The sequence below is a fragment of the Polypterus senegalus genome, chromosome 6 (assembly GCF_016835505.1).
Source record: "Polypterus senegalus isolate Bchr_013 chromosome 6, ASM1683550v1, whole genome shotgun sequence".
NCBI classification, from domain to species: domain Eukaryota; kingdom Metazoa; phylum Chordata; class Cladistia; order Polypteriformes; family Polypteridae; genus Polypterus; species Polypterus senegalus.
In genome coordinates, this window is record NC_053159.1 from 176897542 (window position 1) to 176916119 (window position 18578).

At 37.7% G+C, this 18578-nt stretch overlaps 1 protein-coding gene across 1 annotated transcript in view; it reads right to left on the reverse strand.

Moving 5' to 3' along the window:
* Window positions 1-18578, reverse strand: part of slc25a12 (solute carrier family 25 member 12) — a 102316-nt gene that overhangs the window by 36169 nt on the left and 47569 nt on the right. Inside the window, exons 6-10 of the mRNA XM_039757623.1 lie at window positions 12567-12713; window positions 11624-11762; window positions 4672-4765; window positions 4170-4254; window positions 969-1053 (exon numbers count right to left, since the gene is read on the reverse strand). Of these exons, the coding sequence (XP_039613557.1) occupies window positions 969-1053; window positions 4170-4254; window positions 4672-4765; window positions 11624-11762; window positions 12567-12713 (550 nt within the window). The remainder of the gene's footprint in view (window positions 1-968; window positions 1054-4169; window positions 4255-4671; window positions 4766-11623; window positions 11763-12566; window positions 12714-18578) is intronic.

The following is an 18578-nucleotide window of genomic DNA, read 5'->3' on the forward strand; positions in this document are numbered from 1 at the left end:
AAAACCCCTAGTTTAATTCCATGGCTTGTTGGTGCTCTTATTCTGTCACAGCAGACATTTCTAAAATGTTGATTTTCTTTTTTCTAAGAACACTGTCAAAATGTCTGCGGATCTGAGCAGATCAACATTACTGAAATTGTCATCTTTCTTTATTTTCAGATATTGAATGATGAATACATATTGCTGGTTGTGTGCTGGCTTGTTTCGTATATCATTATTATTTGGCTCCCACTTAAGGAAAAAAAACTAAAAAAATAAGAGGTCTAAGCCTTAAACCACAAGTCAATTTAAATTAAGACAAAATGGATACTTAGCAGCAAAAACTGGTCACTAATTCAGAAAAGGGTTAGACTAAAAACCTGCAGCCACAGTAGTGCTCCAGAACTGAACTTGTAGACCCCTTGTTTATTACAATTTAATTTTAAGTAAACAATTCTTGAAACTATGGTTTTTAAAACTGTATGACACACATAAATTAATTAGAGCATTTCATGTCTTTATAAAAAAATAATAATCACAAAAGCATATGAGATTTACTAACAAGCAATATGAATCAAATATGATCCTCTATTTGAGAGACACAATAAAAATGTGCTTTTATTTGAATTCAATTAAAACGGAGTGCACTTTTGTTCTAAACGCCATAAAACCATGTGGAGTTCAGGCCTAATCCTTTTTGGCATTTTCTGCAAAACTTTCTTCCTTTGTAATTAGAGTGAGCTTCTGTCCGGAAGATCTGTCTCATTGCTGAGGTTTCACCCTGACGACTGTCTGGAGCCAGGTTTGCTATTCCAACACACCGTCAGATCTTCAGATCATCATGGAAAGTATAAAAGAAGCCCACCCAGTCTTACAAGTCCTGAAATACACTGCACTACACCTTAGCTGAGCAGTGTCTATCTGTCTATCTGATATTAGATTACATGACATGTAGAAGGCTGAGAACAGCATACAGACATCTCACTCACCTCCAGCGATTGAGCCCAAAGTGAATCTATAAGCAGACTCAGCAACCTGGAGCCAGATTGGCCTACTGACATCACCATAAGATTGCTAGAATGGAATAAAAATGGATTTAAAAAGAGAGTAATGGATATAAATTAACATACATAACTCTTATAGTACACTTGCAGAAGCAGAGCCATTTAGTATGCGTTAGAGTGAAGAATCTGAACATAACAGCAAGGAGTCCTTCACCAAATAATGCACAGCTGACTCGACTGCTGTGGAGAGAAACCTGCTCAGAAATACAAGTCAATGTTGTAATAGAAATGATTATCCATCCAACCATCCATTTTCTAACCCGCTGAATCCGAATACAGGGTCACGGGGGTCTGCTGGAGCCAATCCCAGCCAACACAGGGCACAAGGCAGGAACCAATCCTGGGCAGAGTGCCAACCCACCGCAAGACAGAGATGATTATAAAAAATTATCCATCCATCCATCCATTTTCTAACCTGCTGAATCCGAATACAGGGTCACGGGGGTCTGCTGGAGCCAATCCCAGCCAACACAGGGCACAAGGCAGGAACCAATCCTGGGCAGGGTGCCAACCCACCGCAGGACAGAGATGATTATAAAAAATTATATTGAATAAAATTTGTGTACAAAGTAAATTAAATCTAACAGTATTTTCAATTCAAGGGTACTACAATATTGTCTGACAACTATAAATTCTAAGATATTCAGCACAGAAATATAGTGGTTAATTCCTTTCATCCTTCCTTGATTAGTGTCTTGGACACATGACCAAAGAATGGAAACTCCCACTTTGCCTCTGGCAATGTCCAAGTCTGACACTGTTCCTTAAGGCCCAGCTGTTCCTACTGAAATGACAATGCCTATGGGATATGAAGCATCAAAGAAGATCTGCTCTTAGTTTTCTATGAGAAACGTCTGGTAAAATTTCCCGTAAATAGTAGGTTTTCATTCTCACGCGCAGACTCAAGAGACGATTACACAAGCCCTGTATTTCCCAGCCTTCAGAGTTAACCTTTTTTCCCCCTTTTGGAACAGTAGACCATACACAAAGAAATACATTTTGTGAGCAGACACTTGTATTTATATGTTACAGTAAGCAAGTGCTCCGAATCAGACACAAAATCTTACACCTATCTGCGTAGAAAGTGAAGAATAAGTGGTGGAAGCAATGCAGAAAGTCAAACAAATCCTCTGTAAACTTGTGTATAGTATGCTGGGGGATGTAACAGCTTTTGACGCACCTTTTGAACTTTTCATCATAAACATAACATGAAACTTTTCACAACCATTTTTAACACTGGAATGTTAGGTTTACCAACATTTCTGTATTCTCTGAGACAGCAGACACAAAGGTGTGCAGCTCTACTTTATATTATATATAATTATATATATATAATTTTAATTTTATTGTTTTTTGGAAATTTCATTAAAGTGAATACTATAAAAAGAATAGATTCTATATCTCATATAGTTCTGTTTCCTACTGAGTTCAGAGAGAAAGAGGTGATTAGTGAATCCAACACAGAATAGAGCATTACACATACAGAGGCACATACACTGATAAGTTAAAACTATTTCCGGATATTTTTGCAGATAGAACACAACCTTTCAAAAAGTATCTGCTCAGTGTCAAACTAGGTCAAGGGAAGGAACTTAACTGGTAACCTTAAGTTGAAAGTCCAGTGCCTTTGCCACAACACCAAACTGCCTGCCACTTTGTCTAATAGAAAGCGGCTTAAAAGCAACATTCAAATACTAAGTTCAAATCCTGGACAGCAAACTAACGGTCAGCACAAACTGAATGTACTGTAGACTCATTAACCTGCTTCTCTCTTTATAATCTTAGTTTTGTATAAATATTTCAATATTATTTCATTTTACGTAACACTCTTCTTTATCAGGTACGCTCAAAGACCCAAATTTAGAAATAAAATACCAAAAAAAAAACAATATTCACCAATTCAGAAATTAAAAAAAAAAAGTGTTAAATCTTGTTTACCTGAAAATGATAAAAAAAAAAAAAAATAGGTAAATTAAGATTTTGGAGCATAACTCTAGATCTATTCAAATTAATTTTTCTAATCATTTTGTAGCTAAACAAACAGTATTGAGAAATTTGATTTGGCAGCATACTCTTGTTAACAAGAAATACACAATGCTCATTATTACCAGAAATTCTCATTCAAAGTGAATACCATTATATTTATCTACCTTACATCCAAAATGTATATAAAAACAATAATTAGCAATTCACTTTCGAATTGAATAATTTCCATTGATACTTTAATCATACCATTTGCAGAAAAACCTAGTCCTAACTTTGAAAACAAAATACAGTGTTTATCTGCATCAAATTCAGCAAGGATCATCTAGCTTTTTTGTACATTTTTGCTTGAAGTTCAATCTGCAGTGTGGGACTCTCTGTGTACCCTCATTCCTCTCTTTCAACAATGGACAGATTGAAAAAGAACCAATTTTTGACAAGAAGCTACAGTAATTTTAAAGAAAGGGTAATAGAGTAATGATTTCTCCAATGTGGCCTAGGGTCTTGGTGCTATGACACAGTTATATCAAAGACGCAATTCACAACTAGTCAGCAGTGGGAAAAAAAATGCAAGCAAAAAAAAAAAATAAATAAAAACTACCCATAATTTATTATGGAAATTTGCTTATTTCAAAATAGGGCTAGAGGGTGTTAGAATCTATTCTCCTAGCACTGAAAGCAAGGCTGGAGACCCTCCTAGTGTATGACACCGACTATTTAGATGCCATTTCCATACTCGCACGCCTACACTTACTGATACAGGATCAATTGACAGTATATACAAACAACCTAAACTTAAGACATCTTTGGTAAGTGGGACGTAATATTACACATAATCTAATACACCAGCTTCAAATTAGTTTTATAAATTTATCACCACCGGTTTAACAGCAAGAATCCAGGTTTATACAGGTTAGCTATTTAGCTCCCATTAGAGTAAGATTATCGTCCCTGTAATGTGTCGTAAACAGCAACTTAAGGCTTCTGGTATCAGGAAGGAGCCCTTACCTTAAATTGTATACACCAAAGCTACCTTGATGATGAGAAACATTTAGTGTTATATACTGCAAACTAGAACACATGTCATACAGTAAGGGGAATTATACATATCACAAATCTTTAGTAGAATTAATGAAGTTGTACCTGTCTCTGGATTTCTGCAAGATTATATGGCAAAGCACCCTCTTCCAATGGAGCTATTCTCTCTATGTCTGCCAAAGTAAGCCGCCTGCAATGAGGGGGGGAAGGAGTTACATTTTTAACAAAAAGAATATGTATTAGGGACGCTTATGAAAAATGCATTACAAACACTGAAATATAGGATTTTCCTTTAAAGACTTTCATCAAAACATACCCTGGTTGCTTATCGTTAAATTTAAGAAACCTGTTTAAAAAATACCAAAAACTACTGAACAATCACGTTGTCATAACAGCATGAAAATGTATTAGTTTAACATAAACTGAATCAATATATAACTGAAAATGAATAGTTAATGCTGCATTAAATATTTGATAGCATACTATGGAGAGAAAAAAATCACAAGAATTAATAAAACAAGCCTGACTTTTAAGATTAAGTTAAATAATTTCACTCTATTTCCTACTACCTTACTTACATACAAGAAAATAAACAATAAATAATTACCCAGAGTGAGTATAAAGGTCAGAAAGCTGAAAAAGAATGTCAATTTCCAAAGGTGTGATTTGACCAAACTTATTAGCAGCATGAACAAATTCCTCTGTAACATAAATTGAGAGATAAAAGAAAATTACATCAGGCAGAACAAGTTGGGAAAAGAAAACAACATAAACACGCCATCATCTCACCACCTTAACCATTCTAAATGACAGGAAAGACCTAATGTGTCCATTCACAGGACTTTTCTTACACAAAACTATACTTTTAGAAATAACACTGCATACCTGGGCAATGCAGGGGCAAAAGGGGTTAGCAATGTTGGACTTACAGATCTATTAATCCAGGGTTCAAATCCTACGCCCGCATGGAGTTCGTATGTTCCTTCTATGTCTGCACAGGTTTTACCTCAGAGTGCTCTGGGGTTCTTCCTACATCCCCAAATACTATGTTGGTGAGCTTAAACAGTGATTCCGAACCAGCTTTGTATAAGTGCAAGTACAGTAATCCCTCGCTATATCGCGCTTCGACTTCACTCTGTCGCGGATTTTATATGTAAGCGTATCTAAATATTTTTTTTGGAGCTTCACGGATATTTGCGTACAATGGGTCTTTTTATTTCTGGTACATGCTTCCTTAGTTGGTTTGCCCAGCTGATTTCATACAAGGGACGCTATTGGCGGATGGCTGAGAAGCTATCCAATCAGAGCATGCGGTTAAGTTCCTTGATGCTGATTGGCTCAGCAAGACGGAGAACCGCATTCAGTTCCACTTTGCATTAGCCAGCATCTTGTCTCACTCATTCAGCATCAACATGTTTCGCTGTGTAAAGAGTTAACTTTTGTGCTCTTTTGTGTTTACCTTTGTGCATAGTCAAGCCTTTCGTTATGTCTCCAAAACGATCTGCTCCCGCTACTGCTTCTAAGGCCGTGCCCAAGCGCCAACGGAAGATGCTAACGATTGCCGAAAAAGTAAAAGTTTTGGATATGTTGAAGGACGTGAACAGCTACGCCGCGGTGCTACACAGTCGCCTGAAGAGGCTCCTTTAGAAGAGCTGTAACGCTCTCCTTTGTTGTGCAGTAACATTTATGTCATCGTTATCAGACAAGTCGTCGTGTCATTGTTGGAGAGTACCCATAACTAATTTTCTATGTACTTGTACATGTACATACGTTTATTGTAACTGTGCACAGATTTTATACAATTTTTCTTGCATTGTACGTATTTATTGCTGGTGGCCTGTCTATCGTAATGGCTGTAACATATGTGATATTGGTTTTATTTATAAATAAATATATAAAAATAACCATATAAACATATGGGTTTTACTTTGCGGGGGCTTCTGGAATGCAACTCTCGCGATCGAGGTGGGATCACTGTATACATAATTGGGACAAGCCATAGATACAAGGGTTGTTTCCCGCCTTGAGCCTCAATTGGATTATGCAAGTTTGAGAATATGGTTGTATTGCATGCCAATATTTTATTAAGTGGAATGCAATCAAGATTCGGATCTAATTAAAAGTACATGCTCTTATTCCCTAAATGATCTGTGGTTGGAGCACAAATGTGTGCAAAAAAGGCTAAATTCATGACCCACACGCAGACATCACTCCAAATGTGGTCAAATCAGGTTTTAAAGTGTGAACTTGATGAAAACAAAATAAGTAACTGCAGCTAATCTCCACCACCTTATTTATTTGTTTTATTTCACTTTGCAAATTCTAAATTCCCCATATTACCACTCATCTATGTTGAAAAAAGGGACCTAAAGCTGTGAGAGTGGTTTTTGCCTGAACCTTGTATGATGCCCTGCCAGCCAAATGAATGTCTTCTAATTTAGATCCAGTAAAAGAATATGCTGCTAGCTCTCTCTTGCCCTCCCCACTTGAATTGCAATCACAGGCTCCCCCAGCTTCTACCCTTAGGCATCGAGTGCCACACTACTTTTCTTTGGCAGTTCATTTTCTAGCAACAACATGTGCTACATATTAGATGGCCTTGTTGCAGAAGCAGCTTAGTGAGACAGATGATGACAAACAGGAAGCCACAGAAATGGGCTAAGCATGAAATCTGACATGACATCATGAGAGGAAGCTGTCAATGTTTCAGTACTACAAGAAAAGCGTACTGAATTAACAACAATTAAAAAAAAGGGATTTCAACCAGCAGTTTCCGAAACGTCAAAGAGCATCATTATATACATAGATTTTTACAAGTGAAAAGGAATGGTGATGGGCAACATGAAAACAGCTTTTCCAGTTGTTAAATTCTTGAAATACTTCCACCTTGTTAGTATTCATAGCCACTTACATTTTTTACATATATTATGCTAAACCAGCCAAATCAGCAGTAATAAAACCAAGCTTTTCTTTGATCTCATAAGCTTGCAGTTACATTTTTTTTCTCTCCCTCATTTTCTGGATATTATTGCACGCGTTCGACAAGCCAACAAATGGCCTCTAAGGATAAGGACCACAAAAGTATACAAAATGTTTTTATTTTAAATGAAAAGGCCAGAAAATACTAACATTTTATCTGTTACTCAGTGACCTTTAAATCATTGGGATCATGTCATATTATCACAAAGACACTGTTTACAGTTGAACTATAACCATGCTGCACAGAGCTAATTTTTTTTAGATTTATTAAAATTAGTGGTCTAAACCTTTTTTAGTACATTACAACTAACAACAATCTGACTGAAAAGCAAAGTCTTCCATTAAACTGTTTAAATAATGTGCAGTACATCCCTCTTTTGTAACATTTGCACATATATAATTTAAGGTTTGTCAAAAAAAAATCATTAAGCTAAAAATGCAAACAAAAAAAAAATCGCTTCTGAAACAGCAGGAATCTTCCTTTAACTTTGAAAGTTAAACCTCAGGTGGTGTGCAGGAACTTTAAGCAGTGAGACAGTAGTAAGTATACAGTATATTGGAACTGGTGTGCATCTTGAATTCTGCAGCTACTATTCATAATGTAAAAAATACAACTAAGAAGTCAAGTAAGTTGTGCAGAATATATTACATTTACTTATTTGGCAAACAATGTTATACAACTTAATTAAAAGTCACAAAATGCTCAACTGCTGGAGCATAGGCTAAACAACTTTGCTCAATGTCATAAATAAAATACATACTGGGGACTGAATAGAAAGCTGTGCAGCATACAGATCAATTGCATAAACACTACAGATGAGCAAAAAGGTAAATTAAACTATTGAGGTGTAAATAACCCTACTATTTCATTCTTAGGCTGAAAAATACAGTAGTACTGACATTTATAAAGTGGTTAAATGCAATTAACTTTACAGTAATTTTTCCTCTTAGTAAAGGAAAACGGATGACCAGACTTATTTTAGAAAGTCTAAAAACTATTCTTTTTTAATAACACCCTAAATAAATGCATACAAAAAAAAGCCAACAGTAAAAACTTGACTGTGTCACAAATGCTTTCTCTCATATTATATGTGCTAGGGATGTGATTTAAAAAAGTTCAAATGTTTAACCAAATTCAGGTTGAAAACCTGTTTGGGAAAAAAAAAACCAAATGACTGTATGTAAGACCCACCCCATCCTACCATTACCCCCAAATCACAATGTGTTTTATGAAGAAAACAGTTTCAAAATAGCCCCCTGTCAAACTGCAGATTGATTCTACCAATCAAATTTTCACAATTAAATCAAATCAAGTGTAACAACAAAGCGACCTCTGGCAGACTCTGGTAAAACGGGTTTTGAAACAGTTCTTCACTGGTCTTCCTTAAATTGAATGCTCTAATGATACACATAACCAAATGAGGACTTATTTTCCCAGTAAGTGCTCCCTCACTAGCAGTTGTACTTTTTAAAACACAGCCAAGGAAGCATACAGTATAAATAGATCGATAGGCGTGTAAATATATAAAGTATATAGTGTACAGTATATTCAGAGCCCCAAGCAGATGTCCAATTAGTGATTACAATCAGGGCTGTGGAGTCGGAGACAATTTTGGGTACCTGGAGTCGGAGTCGGCAAAAAGTTAACCGACTCCGACTCCTACTAAATTTAAATGGGGATTAAAAAAGTAAGTTGAAATGTCCCAATTCACAAACAGTCATAATGAACTACTTCTCTGCTGTAAGAATAAAGCCCAATGCATGCAGTGCATAATGTTACCACAAAACGAACATGTCAAGTAACCATGAAGCATGCTTTTCATTGACTGTATGCGTCACTATATGGGATGTAATGCACAGGTAAGGTGCGGCACCGCTTTCCATTGTGTCGTGTTCTACTGTTACAGGTAACTGTGAACCTAGCCTAAAGCCCCCCATACATTTACAGATGCACTGCCGATTTTTCGGCCGTTCAACGAGTCATCACGCGTCAAACGCCTGAAAAATCATCTGGTGTGTTCTCAGCTCCATCGGCTCCCCTTCGCTATGCGCTAGAAGCCGAGAACACAGATCTCCCTACCTGTCTCCAGCAGAGGCTCGTTCTGCTGATCAGCTGGCCGGTGAGTGACACAATGCACTAAACTTCCGGCTGGCTGACTGAGGAGACAGCCACTGCAGCAGACAGAGGCATCACATTACTTTGGATGGGGGCAATGGTTGAGATTTTCGGCAAACTGGATCTGCCCGTCTATGTGGACACCCGCAATCTGCGGCCGCCAATCAGTTGTGTTTGTCTTTAAACATAATAGTAGAGTGTTGGCTACCTAGCCAGTAGTTCTGTGGTAAAATGACATGTATGTTGCCTTCCTTTCCTTCAATGGATGTAGAAAAAACATTAGCAAAGTATATACATACAGAGGAGTCGGAGTCGGAAGATTTAGAAACTGAGGAGTCGGAGCATTTATCTACCAACTCCACAGCCCTGATTACAATCCCCTGCTCCTTGCGGTTGGGACACCCCCGGTAGGTGGCTTTTTACTTGTGACCTGAACTTGAGTCCAAAAAGATCTCCTGAGTGAGAATTACAAAAAAATAGAAACCCCGGCATTGGCTGATTTCATTCTTCATCTTTTTTGTTGTGCTGCTGTGCAACCGTTCGTGTTAAATGGGGGTTTACCACGTTGGTAGCTTAATTAGTTGGTTCTTACCACTGGTCAATATTATATATATATATATATATAATGTGTTACTAGAGATCCACAAAGGGAGAAAATGAGTCACACATCTTAGAGTTTTTTTTTTATTCCTAAGCTTTCAACAACCTACAAGGTGTCATCATCCGAGGAAAACGAGATACAGACAGACATACTGGAATCAAAACCAATATATAGTGGCTGAAGGGTGCATGGGGGTTTGAGTGGATTAATATGGTGGGGTTTGGAAGTTGTTGGTCATAAAGTCTTTATTTGGATGTTCTTTTTAAGCCTGCATATGCTGGGTTCAAGTCCAAGTGTCTTGTTAATGGCATTTTCATTAGAGGGACAAGATTCAGCCAGCTCTATGACTCTCTTGGTATTGGCCCTGAATTTTACTTTCACAGTGTCCCAGTTAAATTTGTGTCCAGTGGAACTTTTATACACACACACACAAGAAAATGTGAAAAAATGTGTACACTACACATACATTAATTAAATTAAAAATATTGAAAATAAGAAAATGTCTGAGCATAAATAATGTGACTCTAAATATATCTATTTTTGTTTATTTATTTATTCAGTTCTTTCAATGACACTGCATACAAAAAATATGCCTTAGTAAGAAAACTCATTTTCAGCTGTTAGAATTAACAGGGTGGGCTCTAGCAAGTACTGTGTTTTGGTTGGTAAATCCTCGGTAGAGTGGATGTAAATCTTTGGCCATGAAGTGTCAAAATTACAGCAGACTCTTCAAATGCAGAGTCCTGAAAGGATGATGAATTCAGAACTTTTGGAATTAAAGTACCTGCTTTGTGCTGGAATTTTGGGCAACTTTTTGTTAATGCACTCATAACCGCCCTGATGCGCAGACTGAAAACATTGAGCAAATGCCTTGCTCGCCTTGGGAATCCCATGACTCATAGCTCCTAGAAGCAGGTCTCTCATAATAACTCAACCAGTCAACTTGTATGTTGATGGATGAAAATGACAGATTCATTTCAAGCTGTAAGTCATGTAGCATGTGGTGCAATTGAAATAAATACATTCATAAAGTATATAAATAAGCAACAGAATCCATATTTCATGACACATTCAACTTATTTTGTTATTTACTGGAACATTTCATAAAACATTTATGTGCATATGTGTTTATTTTGGGGAAAAAAAATCCATATACAGTGCATAGTATATATAGTGCATCTTTAAAAATAAAAAAGGCTGAATGTGTACAGGTACAGTTTGCAAATAAATACAATTGAACCTCTCTCTGCCAAAACTTTGCACAAATTCTTAAATTTGTACAAGATGAATACCACAGCCTATGTTTCTTTCTGAAATGCATATCTCTGGGGAACTTTATTAAGCAAATGCAACAAAAATCAATTTTGGGACTTGCCACAGGTGTAGAAGTTGCTCCCTACAGTGGGAATAGACAGTGAAATTTTGGATGGGGACCGAATTTTTTCTCCCTGGTGAATCTGCAGCTTAGTTTTACCCCAGGCCATTCTGGGCACCCCTGCTACTGTATTTATGTATAAATATAAAGGGAAGGAAAAGAAAAAAAACATCAAAATGACATTTCTAGTGACTTGCTTTTAAAGATATAGTTGCCCGAACCATAATTTTAAATCACTGCAACTAATCACCATCCATTTCTTTATAGGCTTATTATTTCATTGTACAAAATAAATAAAAAAAAAAATAAACCACCACCACAAAGTATAAAGTTTCATATTGTAATACAATGGTATCTAACAATGTACAGATGCACTGGCTAAGTCAACAAGCAGGTGCAAATAGAAAGGGCAAAAATATTTGCCAAAAGATTTATCCTATCGTCAGAATTTAGTTTTTAATGCATTACATGCTTACAAAACACATTACCTTTAGTAACTTCAACATCTTTCTTTGATCCTGCTAAAATACTGTACATTTTCCTAATAAGTTCCATGTTGTTAAGCAGAGAGTTAAATGCAGTGAAGTAAGAAAAGCTGACTTGATGTGAGATGCTTCCACCTGCAGCCTGTAATTCAGAATAGAAGAATGGGAAAAAAGGTGCAAACTTTTAGGCAAGAAAATTGTGAGCTGTTGAAGTGAAAATACAAAAATACTTCTAGTTTCTCCAAGCACTGTTACGTTTGAAACATGACTACAAATTAATTAAATAAAAGTAAATAAAGAATATTGAGTAATATGACAATCGCATGGCTGGAACCATCTATATGAATAAGGAAAAGAAAAAAAGTGTAACATTCGCAAACACACATAATTCAAGTCTGTATCTCAGAAGGACTCGGTCTATTCCAACATTACTGGGAGCAAAAAAATTAACAGGCCCAAACAGGTTGCCAGTCCATCATGTCCACCACACCCATACTTAAACCAAGCAAACATGGAATCACAGATTAACCTGACCTACATGTCACTGGAGATGTGAGAGAAAAACCCATAGATATTGTGAGAATATGCATATCAGTGAAAATGAGTAGGTGAAGGATTCAGATCCAGAAAGATTCGCTCATTACTATGACCCACGACTGGATAAACCAAGTTTAGAAAATGGACAGCTAGATCTATTCATGTCAATCATAGCCTGTTAAAATACATACATTTTTCAGAGGTTGCATTCAAAAATGATACATATCTCCCATCAAAAATCTAAACATGTATCAGAATTTTACTGTTTCAATTTAAAAAGGAAATTAACATAAAGTTAATTATGTTGTAGACTATCAGTGCTAGCAATGCAACAGTCCAATTGCCTGCACATCGTTAGTAATTATGCATTCAAAAACATCTATTGGTCTGAAAAACAGTAAGTACTTACAGACACTAAGTTCTCTTCCACAAAAGGTGTTAGCATATATGAACGAATAGTAACCATAATGTCACTAAAGTCCAGGGCTGAAATTGATCCACTCTTGCTCTTGTCCTTTTGGGCAAAAGCTTGTTTGGCATGTTCCAACTGTAATTCCTATAGAGAAAAAAAAAATCATTAATAAAGACAACAGATTTCACAATGCCTACCTTCTCACTATTATTATTACTTATTATTTGGCTAATGCCTTCATTAGATTAGATAGAGCTTTATTTGTCCCCTTATCCAAGATGTCTTACAATATTTGAGAGATGGAGTTGGTGACATTTCTTTTGGTTTTAACTGGAGCACAGGCAGGTGACGTGACTTGCTCATTGTCAAACAGTGTCAGTAGTGTAATCTGAACCCATAATAACAGGGTTTGAAGACCACTATGTCACACTTCTTCATTAATGCAAATAGCTTCCTCCTTCTCCAAAGAACCAAATCTGTGGCATCAATTCAACTTAGATAGCATGCAAACATGGTCCAGAGATGTCTTGATTGAATAATAAGCTGAAGGACCAAGACAAGTCATCTGAACAACTAACTGTGGCATGGTGGTTGGTGCCAGTCATGGCAGTCCCAGCATCTTCACAACAGCTGTGCTCCTGAGATTTTCATGCTCTGCAGTCTCCAAAATGTAAAGAGTATGGTGCAATAAATAATTCAAAAAATAACCAGTAAGAGGAAGTTCAGTATGCAAACCAGAGAGGTAGATCAGAAGAAAAACAGCCAGGCACAGGCAACCTAACAGATAGACCACATTTACTCAAATAGTGACTACTTACAACACTAGAGTGCAGAAGGGCATCTCGGATAGCAAATCATGTTGGGCCTTGCACACTTTCAGAAAGCCAACAGGCACATGATCACTAAAACCAGACAAGAGCTCTTGTAACATGAAGATCTACCATCGGCCATGGATTTATTCTGCTCTTTATCAATGGTAATGGGGTGAGAAATGTTTTCTTGGCATACAATCGACCTCTTAATAACATGTGTGCATCATGAGAATGATGTTGCATACCTAAACACCGTATGTGACCATGTGTATCCTTTTGTTACAACATGCAACCCTTTTAAAATATGTACTTCCAGAAAAACTGATAATGTGCCATGTCAGAAATATGAACAATCATAAGTGGGTTTCTCAAACAAGACAGTGACTTCTATTTACCCCACTGATTCCAGGTCTTAATCCATTTAAAATTCTTTGGGGTTAATAGGGGTGTGGGGAGTTGGGGCAAGAGTTTGGCAAACGGAATGTGTAAGCAAAAAAAAAATCAAAAGTATGATGTCACTGAATGGACTGAAAACTTTTTTAGAATCTTTCCACCACACTCTCAATTGGGAATAATTTTTTTAATTTTTTTATTTTGTGTTTGTTTTTGTCAATCACGGTTAAATACTGTAAGCAAGCAATTGACTACTGTAGAAAAAAAAAAAACTAACACTATTTATTCTGTTAGAAGTTGTCACAATAATCAGGGAAATAAAAAAGCATAAACTGTTCCAGGACTGCGGTGGGTTGGCACCCTGCCCAGGATTGGTTCCTGCCTTGTGCCCTGTGTTGGCTGGGATTGGCTCCAGCAGACCCCCGTGACCCTGTGTTCGGATTCAGCGGGTGGGAAAATGGATGGATGGAAACTGTTACAGGAATGCTTCAATCACTTGATGGTATAGTGATCAGAAGGTGGCTGCACCATTGGATCTTCACATACAGGCTAAACATGAAAACAGCCTCTGTACCTGCCTGAAAATACTATGTTTAAAAAAGGCACCAATGCAGCCATACAGTATGTACTGTATGTTCTTGTTCTATACATAAAAAGGATCCTGCCCAGTACTAGAAGGGTAGACCCACATAAACTGCCAACTGAATGCATATTTTTATAGATACTTTATTAATCCCAAGGGGAAATTCACATACTCCAGCAGCAGCATACTGATAAAAACAATATTAAATTAAAGAGTGATAACAACGAAGGTATAACAGGCAGACAATAACTTTGTATAATATTAACGTTTACCCCCCCGGGTAGAATTGTAGAGTCGCATAGTGTGAGGGAGGAACGATCTCCTCAGTCTGTCAGTGGAGCAGGACGGTGACAGCAGTCTGTCGCTGAAGCTGCTCCTCTGTCTGGAGATGATCCTGTTTAGTGGATGCAGTGGATTCTCCATGATTGACAGGAACCTGCTCGGTGCCCGTCGCTCTGCCACAGATGTCGCACTGTCCAGCTCTATTATATACTCATCTAGTTCCAATCTGAAACTGCAAACTTATATGCTCAAGCAAAAATATCTTTAAAGCAAAATTATTTAATAGGAGAATGCAAAAACTGATGTATGAAGCTATATACACATGCACAGAAAATTCCCCCAACAAGTACACGATTACCTTATCAATGGCCTTTGTCTGTGCACAGTAAATAAAATAAAAACTCAAGTCTGTTTTTGAATCTAAAGAAAATGAAAAAAATGAAAGAAAATTAAGCCTAAAGAGCTCACAAAGGAAGCCAGAGCTCATCTGATATAAATGCATAGATTAGTGAAACAACATAAAAGAATTTGAATCCCCTCCTGTGCGCTACAGACTCATTAATGGGAAAAAAGGAAACTGCACCACACAAAAAAAGAATATGGATTAATCATACAACTAAGACATTGCATAATAGAGGATAGATGTTAAATGTCAGCATCTGACCAAAGTGACATATGAAGGAAGCCAATGACATGCCAACAGTCACCTTTAAGCAGCCACAAACATCTGTAGCTGTTTCATGCAGAGAAAATGCATTTATCAAAAATATTAGTAGCTTTATTTAACATGTTTTGGGGGTGGGGGTGCCGTGTCAAGAAAAAAAACGTTATTCATTAAGTATAAGTTTAAGGCAGAACAGGAGAGGCATTTGCCAGAAAGCTGAATCAAGCAAAATTTTTGGAAAAGTCAAAGTCCTATGCATGACTAACATTGGTAATGATCCAACAATACTGTATGTATACTGTAGAAAGGTATGGTGGCAGAAGCACCTTTGTATGGAGGATGCTTCTAAATAAGAACAGAGCTTATTAGTCTACTAAGAAAGTGAACACTCAGAATATTCACTGATCAGCTGAACAATGACCTAAACGTATGATGAAAGGAACACTGGAGCACTTCAAGAATACAAATGTAAAGTGCCTCAGCCAACATCCTAACCTCAAGCTCAAAGGCATTATTTGAAAATAAGCATAATCCCATGCATTTGAAAGAAATGTAGTTAATTTCCAAAGAACAGGCAAGAATCACCCCTTAACCAGTTTTTAAAGCTTTCACACATGTAGTCTAAAAAACTTGGATCTGTTGTTGTGGCAAAACATTACCTTTTGATTTGATCTGATATACTCTGCTGTGGTGGGTTGGCACCCTGCCCAGGATTGGTTCCTGCCTTGTGCCCTGTGTTGGCTGGGATTGGCTCCAGCAGACCCCCGTGACCCTGTATTCGGATTCAGCGGGTTAGAAAATGGATGGATGGATGGATGGATGATATACTCTGTTAATCTCCGATAGGAAATGGTCTTTTCGCATAACCTTTGGGGGGTCAGACAGCACCCCGGAGCAATTTTTAGATTAAGGACTTTGCTCAAGGGCCCAACTGAGTAAGATCCCTTCTGGAAGTGGGATGGGATTTGAACCGGCAACCTTCCAGATACCAGCGCTGATCTTTAGCCACAAAGCCAACACTTGACCAAATGTCAATGTGTGTGATCTGAATATGCATGAATGCAGTGCATTTCAGTTTATGACTTTAACACATTTACTGAAAAAAGGGCAAATTTTGTAACTTGGCAACTTTTATTACAAACCACATGTTTAAGGAGAACAAGGAAGATGTTTTAGTGTGATATGTAATCTAGGAACATTTAGAAACTTTCAAAAGGTCCTAACAATTTTGTAAGGCACTTTATATAACTGTCTATGAAGAGGCAGTATGCCCCCTCAGTAAGTATCCCCAAGATCCTGAATGAGTCACTTAGCTTGATGTTCTCAAACTACAAGGAAGTATGTAAAAATGGTAAACTAAAAGCTAAATAACACTGAACAAAACATTTTGTCAAATTTAAGCTCATCACAAATATAAATTTCAAGTATAACCTGACTGTAACATTTAGGATTTTGAAGAAACATTTACAATAACTTTTATTCAGTTTAGTCTGTTATCCTCTTAATGATGCTGACAAATTATATTAGTTCTGAATATGAAACCGGACTCTTAATTGCTTAAATCCCTAAGCTGCTACAATGATCATAACTATTTAACACTAGTCGCTTTATTCTACTGCCTTATTTGACCTCATGTTTACTACTCCAGGCTATTGAACGGTAGTTGGTACTCCATAGCTTAGTATTTATTATTCTGTATTGTTGAAATACTGCACTGTTAAATGTGCCAATAACTGTTAGTCAATGGTTATATTCTGTGAGGTGGATACTCAAATAAGAATTCCATTATGCTAGTACACTGTACTCTGTATATAAAGTATGACGATAAAGCTTTGATTTGATTTTGACTCGATAGTTCAATGCAGTTCAGTAAATTGGCAGTTTTGCCTACAATTTTCATTGGAACTCAGCACTTGATGGTTTTCATTTCAGTGTCCAACAATAGTGTGCTAGAAATGATGGATTCTATTTGCCCTGATCCCTTTTACATCATTGCAATGTCCCAGTAAAACCTTTCACCATGTTCGTCGATGATTGCATCAAGACTAGAAAGGAAGAAGGCCAAGTGTAAAAGAGGAAAATGAATCTTTAGCAACATGTTGCACTTCATTGTGGTATATGCTTGAAGTATGTGGTCACCCAGTTTTGGTGCTATGTATTTTTCTCGTTAACATCCTCGAATGGCTTCTATGTGATTCCTGCCTGCCCCACCAGCAGATTTTTGAAATGCTTGTTACTGGCAACATACTATTCTATACATGTATACTTATAATATGATAGGAAAATCAGAGGAATATGTAAAGGTGATTTTTGTGACCAGCAAACCAAAACCCATAAGATAAGGTTTGTAAGTGCTTAGGAAGTAAAATCTTGTCCTGGGTAATTAAATGAGACAGAACAATGCATTATCAAATCCTAGTAAAACAAATCGTAACTTAAAAAGACAGGTAGTACAGAATCATAGTGGTTAGCACTGATGCCTCATACATCGAGTGTAATGGATTTGAATTCCACACCTAGCAGCTAGTCTATTCGGGGGTTCTGGAGAGGAGGGTCCGTCGGATAGTCGAACCTCGGATTCAGGAGGAACAGTGTGGTTTTCGTCCTGGTCGCGTAACAGTGGACCAGCTCTTCACCCTTAGCAGAGTCCTGGAGGGTGCATGGGAGTTTGCCCGACCGGTCTACATGTGTTTTGTGGACTTGGAAAAGGCATTCGACCATGTCCCTCGGGGAATCCTGTGGGGGGTGCTCCGGGAGTATGGAGTACCGGACCCCCTGATAAGAGCTGTTCGGTCTCTGTACAACCGGTGTCAGAGCTTGGTCCGCATTGCCGGCAGTAAGTCGAGCCCGTTTCCAGTGAGAGTTGGACTCCGCCAGGGCTGCCCTTTGTCACCGATTCTGTTCATAACTTTATGGACAGAATTTCTAGGCGCAGCCAGGGTGTTGAAGGGGTCCGGTTTGGTGGACTCAGGATTGGGTCACTGCTTTTTGCAGATGATGTTGTCCTGTTTGCTTCATCAGGCCGTGATCTTCAGCTCTCTGGATCAGTTCGCAGCTGAGTGTGAAGCGGCTGGGATGAGAATCAGCACCTCCAAATCCAAGAGCATGGTCCTCAGCCGGAAAAGGGTGGAGTGCCCTCTCAGGGTTGGGGGGAGATCCTGCCCCAAGTGGAGAAGTTCAAGTATCTCGGGGTCTTGTTCACGAGTGAGGGAAAAATGGAGCGTGAGATCGATGGATCGGTGCGGCATCCACAGTGATGCGGGAACAGCATCGGT